At 46.5% G+C, this 18812-nt stretch overlaps 8 protein-coding genes across 8 annotated transcripts; 4 read left to right on the top strand and 4 right to left on the bottom strand.

Moving 5' to 3' along the window:
- Positions 1–197: 197 nt before the first annotated feature.
- Positions 198–2882, bottom strand: ptpA (putative protein tyrosine phosphatase (Pyp1)). Its single transcript, XM_032064277.1, has 2 exons — positions 1190–2882; positions 198–1089 (listed from the first exon to the last, which is right to left on the bottom strand). The coding sequence occupies exons 1-2, from the start codon at positions 2606–2608 to the stop codon at positions 367–369; spliced, it is 2142 nt and encodes a 713-aa protein (XP_031928749.1). The 5' UTR covers positions 2609–2882; the 3' UTR covers positions 198–366.
- A 1554-nt stretch (positions 2883–4436) lies between these two features.
- On the bottom strand, positions 4437–5292 carry BDV27DRAFT_126409 (cytochrome c oxidase assembly protein COX16). The gene is made up of 2 exons (XM_032066535.1): positions 4839–5292; positions 4437–4778 (listed from the first exon to the last, which is right to left on the bottom strand). The coding sequence occupies exons 1-2, from the start codon at positions 5160–5162 to the stop codon at positions 4698–4700; spliced, it is 405 nt and encodes a 134-aa protein (XP_031928748.1). The 5' UTR covers positions 5163–5292; the 3' UTR covers positions 4437–4697.
- On the top strand, positions 5278–9239 carry nic96 (linker nucleoporin NIC96). The gene is made up of 6 exons (XM_032064276.1): positions 5278–5451; positions 5549–6016; positions 6088–6739; positions 6786–7767; positions 7832–8574; positions 8672–9239. The coding sequence occupies exons 2-6, from the start codon at positions 5580–5582 to the stop codon at positions 8996–8998; spliced, it is 3141 nt and encodes a 1046-aa protein (XP_031928747.1). The 5' UTR covers positions 5278–5451; positions 5549–5579; the 3' UTR covers positions 8999–9239.
- Positions 9240–9480: 241 nt separating this feature from the next.
- BDV27DRAFT_144234 (RibD family protein) lies at positions 9481–11480 on the top strand (the record flags this gene model as incomplete). Its single annotated transcript, XM_032070232.1, has 3 exons — positions 9481–11226; positions 11359–11362; positions 11425–11480. The coding sequence occupies 3 exons, from the start codon at positions 9481–9483 to the stop codon at positions 11478–11480; spliced, it is 1806 nt and encodes a 601-aa protein (XP_031928746.1).
- Positions 11481–12962: 1482 nt separating this feature from the next.
- On the top strand, positions 12963–14928 carry BDV27DRAFT_101009 (regulator of chromosome condensation 1/beta-lactamase-inhibitor protein II). Its single transcript, XM_032064275.1, has 2 exons — positions 12963–13861; positions 13909–14928. Exons 1-2 carry the CDS (start codon positions 13115–13117, stop codon positions 14731–14733), a joined length of 1572 nt encoding a protein of 523 aa, XP_031928745.1. The 5' UTR covers positions 12963–13114; the 3' UTR covers positions 14734–14928.
- Positions 14929–14964: 36 nt separating this feature from the next.
- On the bottom strand, positions 14965–16154 carry BDV27DRAFT_126405 (Chromosome segregation in meiosis protein 3). The gene is made up of 3 exons (XM_032066534.1): positions 15852–16154; positions 15711–15789; positions 14965–15650 (listed from the first exon to the last, which is right to left on the bottom strand). The coding sequence occupies exons 1-3, from the start codon at positions 16079–16081 to the stop codon at positions 15111–15113; spliced, it is 849 nt and encodes a 282-aa protein (XP_031928744.1). The 5' UTR covers positions 16082–16154; the 3' UTR covers positions 14965–15110.
- Positions 16155–16541: 387 nt separating this feature from the next.
- Positions 16542–17813, top strand: BDV27DRAFT_126404 (putative NADH-ubiquinone oxidoreductase 21 kDa subunit). The gene is made up of 5 exons (XM_032066533.1): positions 16542–16727; positions 16784–16800; positions 16852–17057; positions 17115–17317; positions 17382–17813. Exons 1-5 carry the CDS (start codon positions 16668–16670, stop codon positions 17463–17465), a joined length of 570 nt encoding a protein of 189 aa, XP_031928743.1. The 5' UTR covers positions 16542–16667; the 3' UTR covers positions 17466–17813.
- Positions 17704–18565, bottom strand: BDV27DRAFT_144230 (nucleoside deaminase; the record flags this gene model as incomplete). The annotated part of the gene is made up of 5 exons (XM_032070231.1): positions 17704–17765; positions 17822–17919; positions 17969–18177; positions 18346–18450; positions 18515–18565. 5 exons carry the CDS (start codon positions 18563–18565, stop codon positions 17704–17706), a joined length of 525 nt encoding a protein of 174 aa, XP_031928742.1.
- Positions 18566–18812: the final 247 nt, after the last annotated feature.

Here is an 18812-nt window from a genome sequence, read left to right as displayed (position 1 = left end):
CATCACACCTCAGATATCTCTAGTTTAAACATGGAAGAGAGTGGCCCGCCGTCTTTCTCCGGCGTACAGTCACGGGAGACCATGAATTCGCCAGAGTGACACGAGTAAATAGCCAATTGTTTAGCAAATTCCATGATAGACCGAACAAGACTTAATCCCCAAAGAAATAAGTAGAGGGGCAAGTCAAGATAAAGTGCCCTGCCAAAACCCAAGAATGCGTCTAAGTATACATGCCATATATGAAGTGAGACCAGACAAGTGTAGATGCTGAACAGCAGGCATAACCAACAAGACCGTGCCTGACGAGCCAAAGGTCCGACACTTGAGTGAGGCGACCAGCTTTGTAACTAGTACTGTCCCAAGCGTTTATTTTCCATCATTTTCCATCCGAGAAACGAACCACTCTAGAACGCTCTCGTAGCACAGGACGAACTGACTCAAGTTCTGGACCATACTAGGTCTTTGTGTACGAAAGTCAGCTACGGTTTTGGCAATGAGGTCCAGTTTTCCATCGTACGCGCAGTCGTGGTGGAAATTATCAACCATTTGAGAGTTCCGCGAGTGTGCTGTATCTTCTGCGGGTGTTCGCTTTAGCATGTCCAGCACACTATCAACGGTACAGAAGGTCCCCGTACGGCCACACCCCGCACTGCAGTGGACCAACACTGGCCTCCGCCCAGTTGCTCCTACGTCACGAGCGGGAGCTGCACTTCTGACTTTATCACACTGTTCAATCAGCTTAAGTAGATGGGCAGGCTGTGAGGTGGTGCCAAAATCTGGCCAACATGGATATTGCAACTGCGTCACTTCACGTAGTGGCTGAAATGGAAAAGCCGAATGCGACAAACCAAAATGCCGTACAATTATGTAAGGTTTACTGGAATCCTCCTTTGTTTTGAATGAAGAACCGACTTGCTGCGAATCTGGAGAATCGATATCGAGGTATTTCTGGGAAAAGTTGTTAACCTGAAGAGGCCCATATTTCCCAGACTCCCAATATGGGTGGCATTTAATCTGGCCTCTTTCGAACTCTGCAGTCAACGAAACAACGAGCCTGACATCTTGTTCCCAGATGACACGCCAGAAATCCTGGAGACATCGTAAGCAAAATCAATATCAGGGCTGATAGAAGGGTCTGCAAAGAACGAGCATAGCCTAGACTAAATGCTGGGGAATCGGTGGAACTCACAATAAATGTATCGGGCACAGGGGCTTGAGTAGCTATGTAGCATTTATTGCCATACTCTGCTTTCATGAAGTTTGCATTTACGTAATCACACCCTCCAGGCGGCACATCCTGCAACTTCACTCGGGAGTGGTCAAAGGGATAAATGTCGTTATATCTGTTCTTTGTGCCTTTCTCTATACCTGCGACACGGAATTTCTCTGGGAAAACACCGGCTGCTGAAGTGTCGGAAGACTTGTCATAAGTCAGGGCTTGTTTCATGCGTTCTAGTTCTTTCTTCTCGAGTTCTAAGAATTTCTCTGAAACACCACGGCCTTGGTCTGCTGGATCTGTTGCCTCCCGCAGCCAAGGTGGTAGTGACTGCCTCAACGATTCTGTCAGATTCTCGGGCAGCTGGAGAGGAATCTGTCCGACACCACCAAGAAGATCCATGTGCTGCCTGATGTTCCCAAAAAAGGGGATTGTAGGACGTGAGGAATCAGGCAACGCACAGCCCCCAGCAATCGGGGCAACAGATGGTAGGTCTATATGCATTGAAGTTGGCTTTTTTGACGGTTTTGCAGGCGAACTTTTCTGTTGCAGGAGAGCCGGAAATCGGTTCGAAAATGAGTCGAACCCACCCCTAAGTATCAGTCCATCCCCATTCCATCCTTCGGTCGTAAACTTTTTCAGCACATAGGTTAAAGGCCCCGCATCCTTCATGTCAGAAGTCCCTGCATCATAGACGATGATATAACGGCAATATTTCCACCTCGCAAAGTTTATCTTGTCCACGTGGTTTGTGAAAGTATTTGCCAACTTTTGTGTATCAAACGAAGGGCGCTTCAATAAAGTCGTTGGTATGCAGAGATTCAATGATCCCTTGATGCTCCCTTTCGCAAAGTGCGCATATGGCCGCACATCTAAGAGCATGACATCATTGGGTGAGGATTCGAGTAACTCAGCACAGCGTTCAACTGCAACGGCGCGACCATTTTCAGAGGTTACGTTCGGAGAAGCGTTGGATCGGTTAGGAATAGAATCCTTTTTCGGCAAGGCACGGCTTAAAGAGCGTCTGTAGATCGCAGACGCACTGCGTTCGTCAACGGTTGAGCCAGTTCCTATATGATTCGCAAAATCTTCGAGCGCAGCCTTCGTGGGTAATAAGTGCGGTTTCGGACTAGAAATTGAGGACTGGGTATAAGAGAGCGTATCACCAGTCTTTCTCGGGGTGGTGGAACTCTCTACGCTGATAGAGAAATAATTAGGACCCGAACGTTCTGGGACTGCATTGCGAGGACTAATGCTGGAGTTGAGCGGAGACTGATGAGAGTCACACAACGAAAAAATTGCTGCTGAGGTAGGGTGACCTGTAATTTGTAGGTTTGGTGGCTCCTGAGGCCATGGAGAAGTAGGTGATCTCGGACCCGTCATAGCAGACATATTTCCTTCACATACACAACGTTCTTTCACCTGCTTTTCCAATAACGCTCGGGTGCTCAAATTAGTTGGAAAGCCCGCTTGCCATGTCGAGATGAATCGGATTTCCTAATGGGAACGTCCAGCAGTGGATCACTTTCCTGGGGGCTTCTCCAACCGCACTAATCAGCCTAGAAGAATTGCACTCTAGTATCCCGAGTGCTATCACATTTAACTAGCACCGTAGCCGAGTGCTGTTGATGTTTGATGGTAAAGAACACGCTAAATTGCACAACTAGTCTATGCGTAAGGGTTGGTATTCTCGATGGATTCAGCAGGTCTTAAACGGAGATTGATGGGGACAACGTTGGATGAGGTAGACGATCTTCCAAAATGTCGAGTCACAAGTGGATAAGAATCATTAGTACAGTAAAAGGAAAAGGATAACCTTGGGTTTCCGGGACTTAGCAGTCTACCTCGAACACAAGGCGACAAGATTGGGTACTAGAGGTGGATGAAGTTCTGGCCACAGCGGCGGTTGTGGCTCGCATCTCACATAAGGGGGCCCAAAAAATGATCGCACTCTCAACTCCAGGCAGAGTTTCTGAGCCAATCGAAACCCTAGAAAGAAAAGGTGGGGGGAGGAGAGGGGTTTGGCTGATACACAGTACCAATCACTGGTCTACTACCATCATTGAGCACGAAGGGGGAAACGGGTCAATAAGCGAGAAATTTCAGGTAGGGCGAATGAGTGGTGAAGAAAATTGAAGGAACTAAGACGTTCTTTGGGTATGACGTAGATGGTGGGTAGAGGAGGGCCGGGAAGCGGCGAAAGTGTGCAGAAAAGCCAAAACTTATGAGGCAGGAGGCCGGTCTGGATCTTCTGAGTGGAAGAATCTTTAAGCCTGCTCTTTATTATGATACTATCTTGGATAAGTCGTCACAGTCCTCTGTTAATTTAACTAACTAGTGATAGCAACCGAATTACAAGGAGTATAGGGTAGATTCTCAGTTATCTGCTTTTTCTAATAGTGTTTTTTATGTACATAGTTAGAATTAGGTCGCGTCGGTCGTAGCTGACGATATTGTTCGTATGCAATATATAATTGCAAGTATTATACTAGTAACTCCAATGGTGATCATTGTACATACTCTGGAGTACCGTGGCATACTCCGTTGCTAAGGCTGCCGCAGTACAAACATCAACAGAGCCTATACCAACCATCTCGTAGTTTGTCTGTTTGTTCCACGCAACTAACCCACACGGCGGATAATAAATGGAGTTGAAAAGGGTTGTACTTTTAATAGCCCAATTTCTCAGAGAAAGTTACCTAAGAAGAAAAGCAAAGAGTTCATATAATAGAGATAATTTGTTCTAGTTATGTATAGAGTACAAAGTACAGTACTGTAGGTACCTAGGATAATGTACGCTTTGGAGTTAAGTTCTACTCTGTACCGCAGTTGTTTCTTGTGGTTGTTGTAGTTTGTTCATTTTCTATGTCGCCGCAGACTTTGCCTATTTAGATGTGACACCAACATGCGGGTCTACTCAACCCTCGACACTGATAGTTCTGCAATCCGGTCATATCTACAATATTAGTGAACATTACAAATATGTTTCATCTTGATTTCTCGGCTCTAGCGGTTGGGGAAGACAAGAGGGACAAAGATAAATGTCAAGGCAGTTCAACCCAATAGGTTCACTTTTCTGATCTTTTAGTTATGATCTCTTACAACACGGGGACAAAACTAGGTAGCTACATATGGTGGGGGACCCTTCAAACCTATTCATACCGAGCCTCTTGCAGTACTGCAGAGACTGCTGACACAGGGAGATGCTATATTAGAAGTGGCAGACTTTTTATAAGTGGAAATCACTAAATGAGTGAATTCGAAACAGTTGTTATGCGTACATGAAAGTTTCGCCCACAAAGGCCGTTTCCAATTAAGCACAAGAGTGAATGAGAGAGAGAAAGGAAGAAGGTATCTATATAGGAACAGAAGCAAACTGATCGGCTGCAGAGCAATGAACAAATGCTTAAACAGCCAACAAGCGAGAGAATCAGAATGCAGAATATGTAATATAAATATAATAGTACTTAAAGCAAATTATTCAGAGTTTCCCATCAGGCTCACCCTTAAATCTTTGCACCCTTTTCTGCTCCCAGTTGTCCAAATCTTTGGCCATGAGCCTCTGTAGAAGTTTGTTAATGATGTGCCCTTCAAAAATGACAAGTTGAATACTTTAACTTACATAGTACTCTTCCCTCTCATCTCCAATTATCCGTCTTCGAGGGTTCCTTCTGATTCCCTCTTCCCCGTCTGGCCCTCTCAGCCCTAAATTCATTGCTTCCTCTTGGCTTAATTGCTGCACCTTGCGATCGTACCGTTCATATCTCAGGGCAGCAGCAGGGGTCAAAGCAAATGACCCCGCGACTATTATCATAACAAAGGGTAATCCAAAGAGAAGAAACGGATGCTTTGGCAATCTAGCACGGTAGGTCTCGCCAATCCGTTCCCCGAGTGAAGACGAAGCTGTTGTTGCACGACGGAACGTTTTGCTTTGGAACACGGGCATTGCCGAAACTAATATGAGAATGCAGGGAAGTCTAGGACAAGAAGATAAGAAGTGGTGTACTATTCTGCTCTTAACTAAACCTAGATTGCGTTGTTGTAGAAAGGGCTTTTCTTTCTTAGTGAGCCTAAGGCACGCCATCTCTGGACTTGAGAACTGAGCATTCGGTGAAATAGAAAGTCCGGGATAAGCTGGTGTTGGAAATACAGTTCGCGGCAGAGGTGTTTCATTAAACATCAAGTGCGAAGGCCTACCAAGTCTGATGTCTAAGATTGTCTTGTGTGACTGAATAGTGAGCATTACCTTTCGTCCACTGCCCTTTGTATAATTCTAGCCCACTTTCTTATCAAAGAGGACTTATTTACTAACCCAACACTATTATGATTAAGGTCCTTTCCTTCCCGTTGTTTTCATTGCTCAATGGCATCCACAAGCTCAAATTCTTTATTTGGGGGGGGTGCACTGGGAGCCACCACACAGCCATCGACGCTCTTTATGACGAATAATTCAATGAATTCTGTAGGGAATACTTTTACCCAGGGTCAATCAACCGGGTCACTTTTTAGCGCACAGCCGCAAACCCAGCAACAGCCTACCCCATCTTCAAATCTTGGGCAGAGCCAGGTGCAGGCTAATATAACCCAATCCTCACGGCCCCCTAATCACTCCACGCAGCCTGCGTTTTTCAACAGCTTGCTGGAGCGTGGTAAAAAACGACCGCTTTCTGCAATAGGACGAAACAGCAATTACGAAGAGCTACCTAGTCTCCAATTGGGCCTCGATGATATCCGAAGAAAAGCAAGAGAACTTGGTGCTGGTGGAACAAAGAGTCCACAGCATATACAGAACAGTAAAGCGTACGTATATTCTTCAGGTTTAATATCCCTTCCTTGGCTTTACAACATAACTAAAATTTTAATCGCAACAGTCACTATCTCCTTGCCGCGTCTGGAGTTTCACCAGGACATACTTTGAGGGATCTTAAAGCTTTAGACCCCCAAGCCTTGGTATCAGGCCCTACGAAAGAACAGGAGACCTTTGACCCCGACAATCAAAAGTTTTTGCGCAATATACAACAACGCGGCCGCCATGCAATGATCGCGGAGAGCCTTACTCGTATTCATAGAGATTTCGATATATTCTTGGAGGAAAAGGTCGATTTAGATTGGGAAGAGCAGCGTCGGAGAATTTTCCAGCATTTCGGTTTAGCACAGAAGGATGAAAATACTGGTGATGGAAGAGGCGCGTTCGGCCGTTCTGTGCGACAGTCGAAACAACATGGTGCCACATCAAGCTACGCCGCTCCAGGCGTCACCAACAGGAGTGTCTTTGGGCGCTCTGGTATGGAGAAATCAGTCATTGGTGTACCCGGCACTGGAACGGCGAGCCGTCGATTCTTTGAAACCCCGATGGAGCGAAGCGAGGCATCCGGCGCTCAGTCTTCAGATCTCCATTTCTTACGGGAAAAGATGGGCCGCTATGCGGATAAGGTTCAATTGTTAAACTCCGCTAGGCTCCAAGCACGTACTTTCCCTATCCTCCATGAATTCTCCGAAATTGAAAGCCATGTCGGTGGCGATGTAAGTTGACTTGATGGAAATTTTTGTTCTCAGCTGACGGCATAAGGTTCCCCGTCAACTCTTTGACGCATACCATGCGCTGATAAGCATTGTCCAAGAAACTCCAAGCATTGTAAACACGTCAGATCCGGGTGCATTGAAGGAGCGCCAATTTTCTGAAGATTATCTGGAAGAAGCACCGGCCTCGCGACGTGCTATTAGCTTGAGGAAGAGGATTGTGGATGGGTCCAGGACGTTTCTTGAGAATCTATTCTATAATGAAGTTGAAAGTGTAATTGCAAAAAACCCTCGAGAAGCGCAGCTTGGTGGAATACCAACTGTGATCAACAAAATTCGCGCCTATATTCGTCTTAGAGCGGTGAGGAAGGATCTCGCTCCCGACGGGACGGAGCTGCAAATGGTTGGTCAGGATTATTGCTGGATCCTCATATTCTATCTTCTCCGATGTGGGTTCATTACTGAGGCCGCAGAATATGTTAGCCAAGATCCCGGGTTCCGGTCATTGGATCATAAATTCGTGACTTATATGACAACTTACGCACAAAATAGACGTTTACCAAGGGACCTACAGCAAAAAATCAATGGTGAATATCAACAACGATCACTCAATGCTCCTGATAATACTGTCGATCCTTATCGGATGGCTTGTTACAAGATTATCGGACGCTGTGACCTTAGTCGCCGACGCTTGGAAGGTGTAAACCAAAGTGTTGAAGACTGGATGTGGTTGCAGTTCAGCTTGGCTAGAGAAGATGATCGTGCTGAAGAGGTTGCAGGAGATGTTTTTGGGCTAGAGGATATCCAGACAGATATTGCTGAAATCGGGCAGCGAGTTTTCGGGAAGGGCCAAGAGGGACCTGGCGGCTATGGAACTTTCTTCCTCCTACAAATCCTGGGCGGAATGTTTGAACAGGCTGTCTCCTACCTCGGTTCTTACGCTCCAGTCAGCGCTGTGCACTTTGCAATTGCTTTAGCCTACTATGGCCTTCTGCGCGTGTCTGATTTTTACACTTCAGGTGAAGAAATTCGTAAGTAACATTGGACTTCGCTTTTTTCTGTCTTGACTATATGTAGATTTGCTAACAGAAGCAGTGTCATTCACTGTGAAACAATATCCACAGATCAACTTCGGCTATCTCGTCATACAATACACGAAGGAATTCCGTACTGGATTCGTGGAAGCAGCAATTGATTACTTCTCCTTACTTTGCCTCAACGCTGACCTTCCAGGATCCTTAGGCAAGTCACAAGCCTCAGTGTGTCACGAAGCATTGCGCGAATATATCTTGGAGACTCGGGAATTCGCCAGGTTGCTGGGGGATGTACGTTCTGATGGAACCAGAGTCAAGGGGCTCATTGAGCAACGGATTGGCTTGATCAAGTTGGTAGATCAAGAGGAGTTTTTGAAAACCATAACTGTACAAGCGGCAGCTGTGGCCGATGACAAGGGCTTGATTACGGATGCCGTCCTCTTGTACCATCTCGCTGAAGACTACGACCGCGTGATTGATATCATCAACAGAGCACTATCTGATTCTGTAGCTGTCGAATTGGGCGGTCCTTCCTTGAAGCTGCAGCCATTGCAACCACGGACAAAGCAGCAAGATGCTCAAGCCTCAGAGCAGGAGGCTCTTAGGGACCCTAGCAGTAGCCTCAGCTTGACGGCAGTGGAAGACCCAGTGGCTCTGGCAAGAAACATTATAAGCATTTACAACATGAATGCTCTGTACTACCAGCGAATCCGCCCAGTCAATCGTGATGCATGTGGTTTGTTGCTTCAAATGATGGAAGCCAAAGCTGAGGTTGAAGCAGGAAAATGGACTCCAGCGCTGGATGTAAGTATCATCACCCATGACAAATTGATGGACTTTTGTTCTTTTCTACTTTCTTCCCCTTCCCTCTGGGCTTTTGTCTCTAACAGTATTATTGCAGGCCATCAACGCCTTGAATATTCTTCCTCTTCGGGCTAGAGGCTCGGTGCCCTATATCCGAAGCGCAGCTCAAGCATTCTCATCCTTTCCCACGATAATCTCTCGCAATATTGGGCATGTGGTAATGTGGAGCATCACATGTATTGGCCACGAAAGAGAACGACTGAGGTCTGGAACATACGAAAATGAAATCAGACAAAGCCTAGCTGATGAGTTACTGGTAATGGCTAAAGACCTTATGATCTTTTCTGGCATGGTGAAGTATAAATTGCCACCAAGAGTCTACGAGACGCTGGCCCGTGCTGGCGCAGAAATCGGGGCATATTAAATGCCATTCCACTAGGTAGTTGTTATGCAGCAGTGTATGCTTGATGTTACCTAACTTTACTCCTATCATTCCTCGTACAGGCTATGCGCCGATTGGTCAGAACTATTATATGTGCAAACTGTAGGTAGTGTTGGTGTTCTATAGACGTTTACTCGATGTCGGAGGGTAAACCCATGGGCGGACTTTTTCCGCGCCCAGTCGTCGAGGTTGCGCCAAGGGCGGGTGGTTCAAGGCGATGCAGACCGACACTTAACATCTAGCATGGAAAACCGTTGAACAGGGCAATTACAAACTAAGAAGAAACAATCAAGTCTATCTATATTTCTCCCAAATCCTAACCCCCCCAACCGATGTATGTATCTATACCATCGATTAATCATGAATTGAATTCAGTGCTAGCCGATGTGGGGCCCTCACAAACCGAGGTTTTGTACAGGAATCTCAGTCTTTGACTACTAGGAGCCGATCCCTAAGCACCCGACATGAGCCATGACCATTCGGACGTGTTAACCACGAGCGCGAATTCATTATCCTCCGAATCTGACGTATATCCCTTACACAATGAAAGTACAGTACTGGCAACGCCTACCCTGGAGTCAACATCGGAGAAAACGATGGAGGCGAGCAATCATCATCACACCGCAACGAACAATTCCGGCAGCCAAACAAGCTCACTAGAGTCTGAAGATAGCTCAAGGTCCCGCGGTGCTTCAAATTTTCATGAAGCTGGGCCAGCTGAGAATGAGGCTACTTTACGACATGCTGGACCAAGTGAGTCGAATGGCAACTGTGCCACTGCTGGCAACTCGAAGGATGTGGGCACTCCAACTAGATACAACCTTATAAATAACCCGCCAAACCTCGCAAGAATACGACAAGTAATGTTTGAGTGCAAAGATCCAATTGAGATTAGCCTCGAGGAATTTGAAACATACTGGCCATACATCGATAATGTGTGGGTCAAACAAAGGTCCAACTCCAGCAAAGAAGGCCACTGCACAACAGACTACTATATGTGTCGTCTACGGCGCCCAACGCATCGCACATCTGAGACTCGGCCTCTACCAGAGGGTAAGCGTCCTCGGAAAAAGAGGGTACGTGAGGGTGGTATCTGCAACTTTCAAATCAAAGTTGTGCGCTTCGAAGGAGCCTATTCAACGGTGACTATCGCAAGGACACCTGGGAGTAGCCCTATACACTCGCATGACCTTGATTACATTGACAAGGTGAAGCGTAATTCGGGGCTTATGGAATTCGCTCGCAAGGAGGCCATTAAGGGGTACTTGCCATCGTCTATATACACGAAGTTCCAGGAAGAACCTGAGAAGCTTATCGAAGCAGGGGGGAAATTCTGCACAGTCACGGACGTTCGCAATGTCTCTGCGAAATGGAGAATACAAAACCCGGAGGTCAGGCTCATACCTCACGATGGATATGAATATCAGAAGGGCCATGGCATTGTGAGGATAAGGGTTACTGATGGTAACTGTAAAGCATCAGCCAATTCAACACCACCGAAAACGTATCTGGATTCACCCTTACCGCCAGACACGCTCCTGTTCCCTCGGTTTCCTTTAGATTTTCTCGAACCTTATCTCCCAAGATACGACGAGAGACGTCTGTTTCCGCACGTTACATTGTCATATGCATCCTCGATGGATTCCAAAATATCACTGCTCCCAGGAATGCAGACGGTGCTTTCTGGGCCGGAGGCAAAACTGATGACGCATTACCTAAGGTCACGCCATGATGCTATTTTGATAGGTGTTGGGACTGTGCTGGCTGATAACCCGGGCTTGAATTGTAGGCTGGAGGGTGCAGGTGGGTTTGGCGGTCTTGGACGAATGTGGCAACCGCGTCCGGTCATAATCGACCCAACAGGGCGATGGCCCGTTCATCCCGAATGCAGAATGCTGCGGACAGCGGTTGAAGGGAAAGGCAAGGCACCGTGGGTGGTTGTGTCACCAGGGGCCCAAATCCACCCCCAGAAATTGATGATGCTGAAAGGGTATGGAGGTGACTTTCTCCGAATAGTGGAGTATAATCAAAATTGGCGTTTGCGCTGGGAAGCCATTCTACGCGCCTTAGCTTCGGAGGGGGTCAAAAGTGTGATGATTGAAGGTGGCGGGACTGTGTTGAGCGAGCTGTTGAACCCCGAATATACGGAATTCATTGACTCTATCATTGTAACTGTCGCGCCGACATATCTGGGCAGTGGCGGGGTGCCAGTAAGTCCGGATTCAAAGCGTGATGAACAAGGAAAGCCCAATGCTGCCCTCAACCCGAGGGAGGTGAAATGGATGCCGCTCGGGCAAAATGTTATAATGTGTGGAAGAATCCGTGCTGTAACCACTGTTCAGGCTGGTGAATCCAATACTCACAGCCCGGGTTCGTGACACCTATGCCTATATGGGATCAACATTAAGGAGAACTTACCTCGGGGGTTAATGCAACTACTGGCTACCTATATTCAAATGTGTAGAACACCTGTACATGGATAGATGTTGGGAACAGAGGTTCAACCTCGTGGGATAATGATGATGATACTAATGGTCAACTATGTATGAACTCATGGGTTATGCACAATTTTCCAAGCCTCCATAAAACTTGCTACCTATATATAGATGAGTCCGCGCCCCAAACTTACATAGACTACTTCGCGGTTCGCCGAGTACACTCAGGCCTATATAGGTACATGTTAATAGATACAAGTTTCCTGCTCGGAAAGGCCCTAGTGGGTATATGGTTGAATTGGGCTAGGTCAAGGAAGCAGGGATTTTAGTTGGAGGTATCAAAATTATGTGTAAGCCGCATGCATGCTAGGTACCATACTGACAAATCTATTGTTGGGGAGACTGATAATCATCAGTTTAGATGTACACTGGGTGGAATCTAAGAGCTAGCCCATAGCCATGGGCCTGGTTATATGTATAAAACCAAGTACCAAATGGTGGTAGAGCCTGAGCGTATAGAAATAGAGGATATCTTAGTCTTGTCGTGGTTTTTGTGCGGAATTGAAACTTGAAACTACCTTTTAATAGGGTACTTGGGGTCAGGTATGGCACAGTATAGTAGCTGAGGGTTTTATTACATTACCTTATATATCCTTTATCTGTGTTCTTCTTGCGTTGCCTGTGTGGATTGAGAGCGACAGCTACATACGGTTTATCTGAAAGAGGAGACATTTTTCAGCTCTGTACCCTTCAAAAAGCAAAGAGATAAAAGAATGAAGAAGAACAATAGTTGAAGCTAAAGAAAAAAAGAAAGGGAGGGAAAAGATATATTATATATATACGTACAAACAATTGCCTACTATTGCTCGAATTCATTCAGCAGTCTATTATTACAAAATCACCTAAACCCAGAGAGAAGTCAATCTTGCTAAGTATACCATCATTAATATGAACACATTGTAAGTACAACCTGTGGCATGTAGATGATTGTACCAGTCGTCATATCTAGCATAGGAACTATCTTCAGCAATTGAATAGTAGTGGCTTACTTGATAGTAATAGTATTCGTATCACATATACACACGCATATATATATCTCTATTATTCCTTAAGTTTTCCCTTTTCAGGGGGAGGGGAAGAGAAGCAAGGACCCCGGGCAGCCTTTCAAAGAACATATGGGGATCAGTTCATCGAGGACAGGAAAAAGGGTCAAAGTGGAACAGCCTGCTTGAACCTTTGAAATGCTGCCCGCACTGTACATAGTAACGGATACACGTTACTTCGTACTGCGTACAAATTAATGGATTTCAGTGGCAGTCGGACCCCACAGTCAACCGCAATGAGAATCCCTCATGAGTGGTGTGGTTCAGAGAAACCAAGAAAAATTTCCCGATCATCGGAATAACAACAACTTGGGTTTAGCGCATCGATGGCATTTTTCTACCTTAAGTAGCAGCAGCAACAATAATAACAACAACAACAATAGGAATTTAGGGTCTTGTCGCGTTTCTATCTTTCCCTAGTGCCGGCTCTACTTTTGTATACTTTACCTTCTCCTCACCCCCAAGTAAGATATTTCTCTCTCCCTTCGCGATATATTTCCTTGGTTCTATATATTCTCCTTTCCCCTTACATATTTATTTTCCTCTCCTAAACTCGAAGGATGCCGCCTAAAAAGAGCGCGCCCAAGGCTTCTGCAAAGCCACCCAAAAGCACCACAACTACAAATAAGGCTCCTGCCACAAAAACCGCAGCAAAGGAACGGCCTGCGAAAGCCGGCGCAGCCAAATCTAAAGGCGGCGATGCGCGCACAAAGACTACCAAAGTTGCGCACGCAGCACCCCCCAAACGTAAAGCTGAAGCCGTTGAGGAGCCTATTCGCGAAACCAAAAAGGCACGAGTTGTCGAACCTCGTGTTACAAAGCGAAAGCCGAAAGTGGTCATCAACCATGCCCCGACAACTCGACTTAACGTTTACGTTTGTGGTGAAGGCAGCTCAGGTGAACTTGGTCTTGGACCAGAAAGGAACGCTGTTGATGTAAAGCGGCCGCGTCTTAATCCTTACCTGTCAGCAGATAAGGTTGGTGTAGTGCAGGTCGCTGTTGGTGGTATGCACTGCGTCGCTCTCACCCACGATAACAAGATCCTTACCTGGGGTGTGAATGACCAAGGTGCGCTTGGAAGGGATACTACGTGGGATGGAGGCTACAAGGAGGTTGAGGATAACAAAAGTGATGCCGACTCAGACTCAGATGATGATCCGGCTCTCAACCCATATGAGTCGACCCCAACTGCTATTCCCTCTGATACTTTCCCTGAAAGTACTGTTTTTGTTGAAGTTGCTGCTGGGGATAGCTCGAGTTTCGCCCTCACAGAAGATGGCCAAGTATACGGCTGGGGCACGTTCAGAGTAAGTTATTTGCTCATTCTATAGACCTTAGCTGACTTGGAGCTTAGAGTAACGATGGTATTTTGGGATTCGATAGTACCCACACAGTTCAACCGACTCCAACACTAATTCCCTCACTCAAAAAGATAAAGCATCTGGTATGCGGCGATAACCATGCCCTCGCCTTGGATGAGAGGGGCGCTGTTTTCTCCTGGGGGTCCGGTCAACAGAACCAGTTAGGACGTCGCATTATCGAGCGAAATAGATTGAACGGTCTCCAGCCACGCGAGTTTGGCCTGCCCAAGAACATTATACATGTCGGAAGTGGCGCGTTCCACTCTTTTGCTGTTCATCAATCTGGAAAGGTTTATGCTTGGGGCCTGAATAGCTTTGGTGAGACAGGTATTCAGGCGGGTGCCGGTGATGACGAGGCTGCTATTGTTCACCCTACTATTGTGGACTCATTGTCAGGGAAGAATATTAGACAAATTTGTGGTGGTGCTCATCACTCGATTGCTGTTGCACATGGCGAGCAATGCCTCGTATGGGGTCGGTTAGATGGGTTCCAGACAGGTTTGAAAGTCGATACACTTGCTGAGGAAGCCGTTATCAAAGATGAACGTGGGCGACCGCGGATCTTGATCGAACCTACCCCTGTTCCAGGAATTAAAGCAAGCACTGTGGCAGCTGGATCTGATCATTCGATCGCCATTGATACTGATGGTCGTCCTTGGTCTTGGGGTTTCTCCGCCACCTATCAGACAGGTCAAGGCACTTCGGATGATATTGAGGTGGCAAGCATTGTCGAAAACACCGCTGTTCGTGGAAAAAAGCTCAACTGGGCTGGCGCGGGTGGTCAGTTTTCAGTATTTACTGAGCCAGTGGCCGTGTGAGATGGTTGACTGTGCCGCTAATCCCCGAGAGGTGCTAAACGTCTCCCTATTGCGTCATATACGGCATATAGTGATACTGGGCGCCTTGCGCAACCTGCTGTATATCATCATCTCTTCCCCACACATCCAGCCAAATTTTTCGGTGCCCTCTTTCAACTCGTGTCTAATAAGCAATTTTTACTACTGTCAATCTCAAACTATTTAAATTCTCTTTTTATTAGTTACCCGTAGCGCGTTATGAATTGTGGCCTAGCCTATGTGTACATTGAATTTACCGGCCTCCATGACAGAAACGCTATCCCTAGATAGAGATTCAATATCATTAGGACCTGATTGTGCGGTTTTGTCGCTTGACAATGATTACAGAGCGGCGCAGCTCATGTCGGAGTTAAGATGCTTAATTCTTCCATGACCTCGAATCCATCGCCGTCGGCGTCCATATCAGTAAAAGTTGAGGGATTCTTAGCTGTAGCATAATCGCACTGCTGCTCCCTCAAAAGGGTTTCCAATTCGTCACCATCCTCAGGAACGTCTTGTGTGATCGCACGGTGGCTATTGTCATCATGGGGCATGAACGATCCCTGAGCAGGGACATCTAATTGTTCGGCCGATGGTTCCTTATCGACTTTGCCATGGCCAACGCTATGAGATGAAAATACATGCGCATCCACAGCATGATGACTTCTAGTGGGAACCGCAATCGGCAAGCTCAGTCGATCTGCTTGTAAATCTTGTGTTGTGTCATCTACCCGGGCTATTGGTTTCTCGTCTTCTATCCATTCTCTGCGCATAACTTGTAGGCGTTTATGGTGGCCGAGTTTTTCGATGATAGCTAGTCCATCGGCGAACTTTGCACGAGGGAAGAGATCATCAAGCCACAACTGATAAAACTGTAATAAGCGAGCCGCATCAGAAAACTAGTAGTAAGAATATCAGCCCCTGCAAATATGACAGTCAAGAGCTGATAAGTGTCAGACCTCATGTCCCTTTCCTTTGAACTTCAACTTCTGTTTGGCCATGCGGCGTAACCTAGGTATTCCAGCTTGAGACAGTAACCTTATAGTGGAGTGCAGTTAGATCACTTCTGCTTGCACTTTTTATTGAGTGACCCGACTCACCGTGTTTCATCTAGTTTAGCGACGGGCTGTCGTTTCCTAGTAACCTTGACTTCTTCATCAAGCCCAAGACCTAACCCAGAATCGCCTGGTATAGTAGATGGCTTGGGTGCATTTATACTTGACGCGGTTGGGGCGCGCTGTAGTAACTCATCCAAGCCGACATCGTAGTCAAAGAGATCGTTCGCTGTTTGTGAGGGCAAGCCTTGTTGTATATGACTTTCTTGTTCCATTGTCTAAGTTTAGCGGAAACAATTGTTTGTTTCTTTCTTTTTAGTGGAGGAAGTGTTTTGGCATGCCTTGAAGCATTTCCACGCGTGTGGGCATCGGGACGCGTTCGCCGAATGGCCGGGCTGTACCTTAGCCAGGTGCATAATACTGTACGGTACAAAGAATATTGGAAATAACGCCCTGGTGGATCTTAGGTATACTTACACATATATGACTATACATTATACATGCAATAGCTGGGAGTTTAAATGTGTATTGCCTTACGCCATTGGGTTTGACTATGACCCCAGGTAATTAACATTACAGCAGTAGGTCCAGCCCACCTCAACTCTGTATACTCAAGGCTTCCAAGTTTCGAAGCTGAGTAGTAATCAGCTACTATGTTAATTGGCGACAGGGACTGATCGATGATTCGCCCCAAGGTATCAATGACTTTCCTTAGTAAGCCGAAGCAGTATCACTAGTCTAAAACCGGAAAGAACCCACTCTTGGCGCAACTTGTGCTCTCCGAGTTCACCTCCGTCGCAACCAAGGTCGTCTTTAACAGTACGACTACTACAAGCTTGCTTCTGATTCGACTTGGTCACAATGGCCACTGATCCTAAGACGGTTTTTGCCCCTCCAAAACGGGCTAATTCCGACTATCCGGTGCGAGAGCTCCCCCAACTTAGGATGAATGAACGTTTGCTAACTACGGCTTGCAGTTGATTGATTCCGACCCGTATGGATTGCTGAAATTTTAGAATTATTAACTAGTGCTCACTGCTTCCAGGCACCTGAGACGAGTCTTTGGATATGCGAGGCCTTCTGATTATGCTGTTGCTGGTGGAGCAGCTGCCGCCTCACCACTAGCATTCTGGGCTATGGAAAGGGTGAGCCCATCTCATGTTGGCAGAGGAGGTTTCGCCCCTGTGATGCGGCTAGCAACAGCAATCGGCCTCATTGGAGGTCTCCATGTGCTCTACCAAAGATCTTGCAGTATGTCAATTGTCGCGTTCATCTACGGTGGAGAGCATTGTCTTACATGACTATTAGATCGCTTCTATGGTTTCACCGAGAATTCGAGGGAAGTTGAGATGGATACAAGAGAGATGGTTGACAAGGTCAAGAGAGGTGAATCTCTGTATGGCACCTCGAAGGTGTCTACTTATCTGCAAGGAGTTGCGGCCAGGAACTCGCGGTATTCAGAGTTATTCATTCATGTTCTTCCCTGGTTCAACATTGTAAACCATGACCAGGTCGGGCTCTTTCCCATTCCTGCTCTGCCATCTTCCTTTTATTCACGGGCTAACTTCTATAAAGCATGGCGTGGACACAGCTAAGTACTATCAGCAAGCTGAGCGTGAGCTCGAAGCGGAGCGTTTGGCGAAGGCTGGGTCTGCGTGAAAATATTATTGGTATGGATCATCAAGCTGAGCTGTAGCTTGCGGGGTCTGGTATATTTATTCTTTGGGTTTGATGTGGATAACATAAGCGTATGAGAACTTTCTCATTTTACCTCTTAACCATGGCCCTCCTAAGCCACATGGTAGCGATAGGTTTTTCCACAGTGCCAGTGCCATTTTCTAGTGACTTCGGTGGCCTTCCGAGTCCTGCTACCTCCAAGGCCGTAAGGTTGTAGCTCTCAGGTGTCACCCTCAAATCTTGTATTTAGTTCTCTGTTTTTCTTGGGGCGAGGCTTGGGTGCTGCCATATAGTCAATAAATGCTTCGAGTCTTTAACAACGGCAGACAATCACTTGCCTCTCTCGTTCTCTTGAACATAAAATCTTCGAAGCAGCATTACGGCTTCTTTACTGAACAACCCACCATAAACTGGGTAAGGCGGGTCTATTGAGAAACTAATGTGTGTTAGGAATTCAGTGGAGTCAAGGCTGGAGAGTGACGAACTCGGTGTGTAGCGAGAGAATGCTTCCCGTGCCCCCAAAACGTTCATTACCGCAGCCAAAATACACAGCCTGTATTCGGTACTGCCTCAGAGCAGAAGCACACATAACACACGGTTCGACCGTGACATAGAGTTTTGTTGAACGAAGTAAGGACTTGGGATAGCTTCTGAGCATCTGCTCGATAGCAATAAACTCCGCGTGTCTTGTACCCTAATGAAATAAGTCAGGACACTTAGTTCTACAATTGACTTTCACAATAATGTTGGAGGCCCATCTCCTTATGGGAGATAAAGAAAGGTGAGGTTCGCTTTGCTAGTACGGTCCACAATCAAGTTGGCTTCCTCACAAATGAACTTTCACGAAAGTTGGGCAACATACATTCATCGACCTATTTGTGTCGTTCATTCCAGAACTGACTATATGGTTGTCATATACTAAGACACATCCAACGGGAGTTTCACCTGCTTCGAGAGCTTTTTCTCCCTAAAGAAGTGTGAGCATCTGATGACCTGCTCAGTATTGTGTATGAAGCCGGGGCTAGCATTACCATCAATAAAGCTTGCTTCATGAAGTAAGCGTGTCTCGAGTCTTCCTCCATAGCCCGCAGACTATTATTCGCTACTGTACTCAATGGAGCTGGTTTTCAGAGTTTTCGTGAGTACCTGAGATCCCAACTCACGAGTCCCCGGGTCGACGACCTCTGCTCCAGGTAACTGAAATAATAGATGCAACTAATTCAATATTTATTGTACAGGACCGCTCCCTGATAGACAACGTCAGTCCCCCGAGGAGCAAACGTATACAAAATATCAATAAATGTATGCTTAAAGCTGTGGCTTAGTGCA

The sequence above is a fragment of the Aspergillus caelatus genome (genome assembly GCF_009193585.1).
Source record: "Aspergillus caelatus strain CBS 763.97 unplaced genomic scaffold BDV27scaffold_64, whole genome shotgun sequence".
In the NCBI taxonomy this organism is placed as follows: domain Eukaryota; kingdom Fungi; phylum Ascomycota; class Eurotiomycetes; order Eurotiales; family Aspergillaceae; genus Aspergillus; species Aspergillus caelatus.
Note: the sequence above shows the minus strand (reverse complement) of the source record. Positions and strands in the feature narration are given on the sequence as shown.

Bases quoted from the DNA above. Each gene is read 5' to 3' on its own strand.
- nic96 (XM_032064276.1), top strand. From the start codon at position 5,580: ATGGCATCCACAAGCTCAAATTCTTTATTTGGGGGGGGTGCACTGGGA. The intron at 6,740-6,785 runs GTAAGTTGACTT...TGACGGCATAAG, and splicing joins AAAGCCATGTCGGTGGCGAT to GTTCCCCGTCAACTCTTTGA. The intron at 7,768-7,831 runs GTAAGTAACATT...TAACAGAAGCAG, and splicing joins CACTTCAGGTGAAGAAATTC to TGTCATTCACTGTGAAACAA.
- BDV27DRAFT_101009 (XM_032064275.1), top strand. From the start codon at position 13,115: ATGCCGCCTAAAAAGAGCGCGCCCAAGGCTTCTGCAAAGCCACCCAAA. The intron at 13,862-13,908 runs GTAAGTTATTTG...CTTGGAGCTTAG, and splicing joins ACGGCTGGGGCACGTTCAGA to AGTAACGATGGTATTTTGGG.
- BDV27DRAFT_126405 (XM_032066534.1), bottom strand. From the start codon at position 16,081: ATGGAACAAGAAAGTCATATACAACAAGGCTTGCCCTCACAAACAGCG. The intron at 15,790-15,851 runs GTGAGTCGGGTC...CTCCACTATAAG, and splicing joins GCTAAACTAGATGAAACACG to GTTACTGTCTCAAGCTGGAA. The intron at 15,651-15,710 runs GTCTGACACTTA...TCTTACTACTAG, and splicing joins TCAAAGGAAAGGGACATGAG to TTTTCTGATGCGGCTCGCTT.
- BDV27DRAFT_126404 (XM_032066533.1), top strand. From the start codon at position 16,668: ATGGCCACTGATCCTAAGACGGTTTTTGCCCCTCCAAAACGGGCTAAT. The intron at 17,058-17,114 runs GTATGTCAATTG...CATGACTATTAG, and splicing joins GCTCTACCAAAGATCTTGCA to ATCGCTTCTATGGTTTCACC. The intron at 17,318-17,381 runs GTCGGGCTCTTT...ACTTCTATAAAG, and splicing joins ACATTGTAAACCATGACCAG to CATGGCGTGGACACAGCTAA.
- BDV27DRAFT_126409 (XM_032066535.1), bottom strand. From the start codon at position 5,162: ATGCCCGTGTTCCAAAGCAAAACGTTCCGTCGTGCAACAACAGCTTCG. The intron at 4,779-4,838 runs GTAAGTTAAAGT...AAACTTCTACAG, and splicing joins ATGAGAGGGAAGAGTACTAT to AGGCTCATGGCCAAAGATTT.
- ptpA (XM_032064277.1), bottom strand. From the start codon at position 2,608: ATGTCTGCTATGACGGGTCCGAGATCACCTACTTCTCCATGGCCTCAG. The intron at 1,090-1,189 runs GTGAGTTCCACC...CGATGTCTCCAG, and splicing joins CTGTGCCCGATACATTTATT to GATTTCTGGCGTGTCATCTG.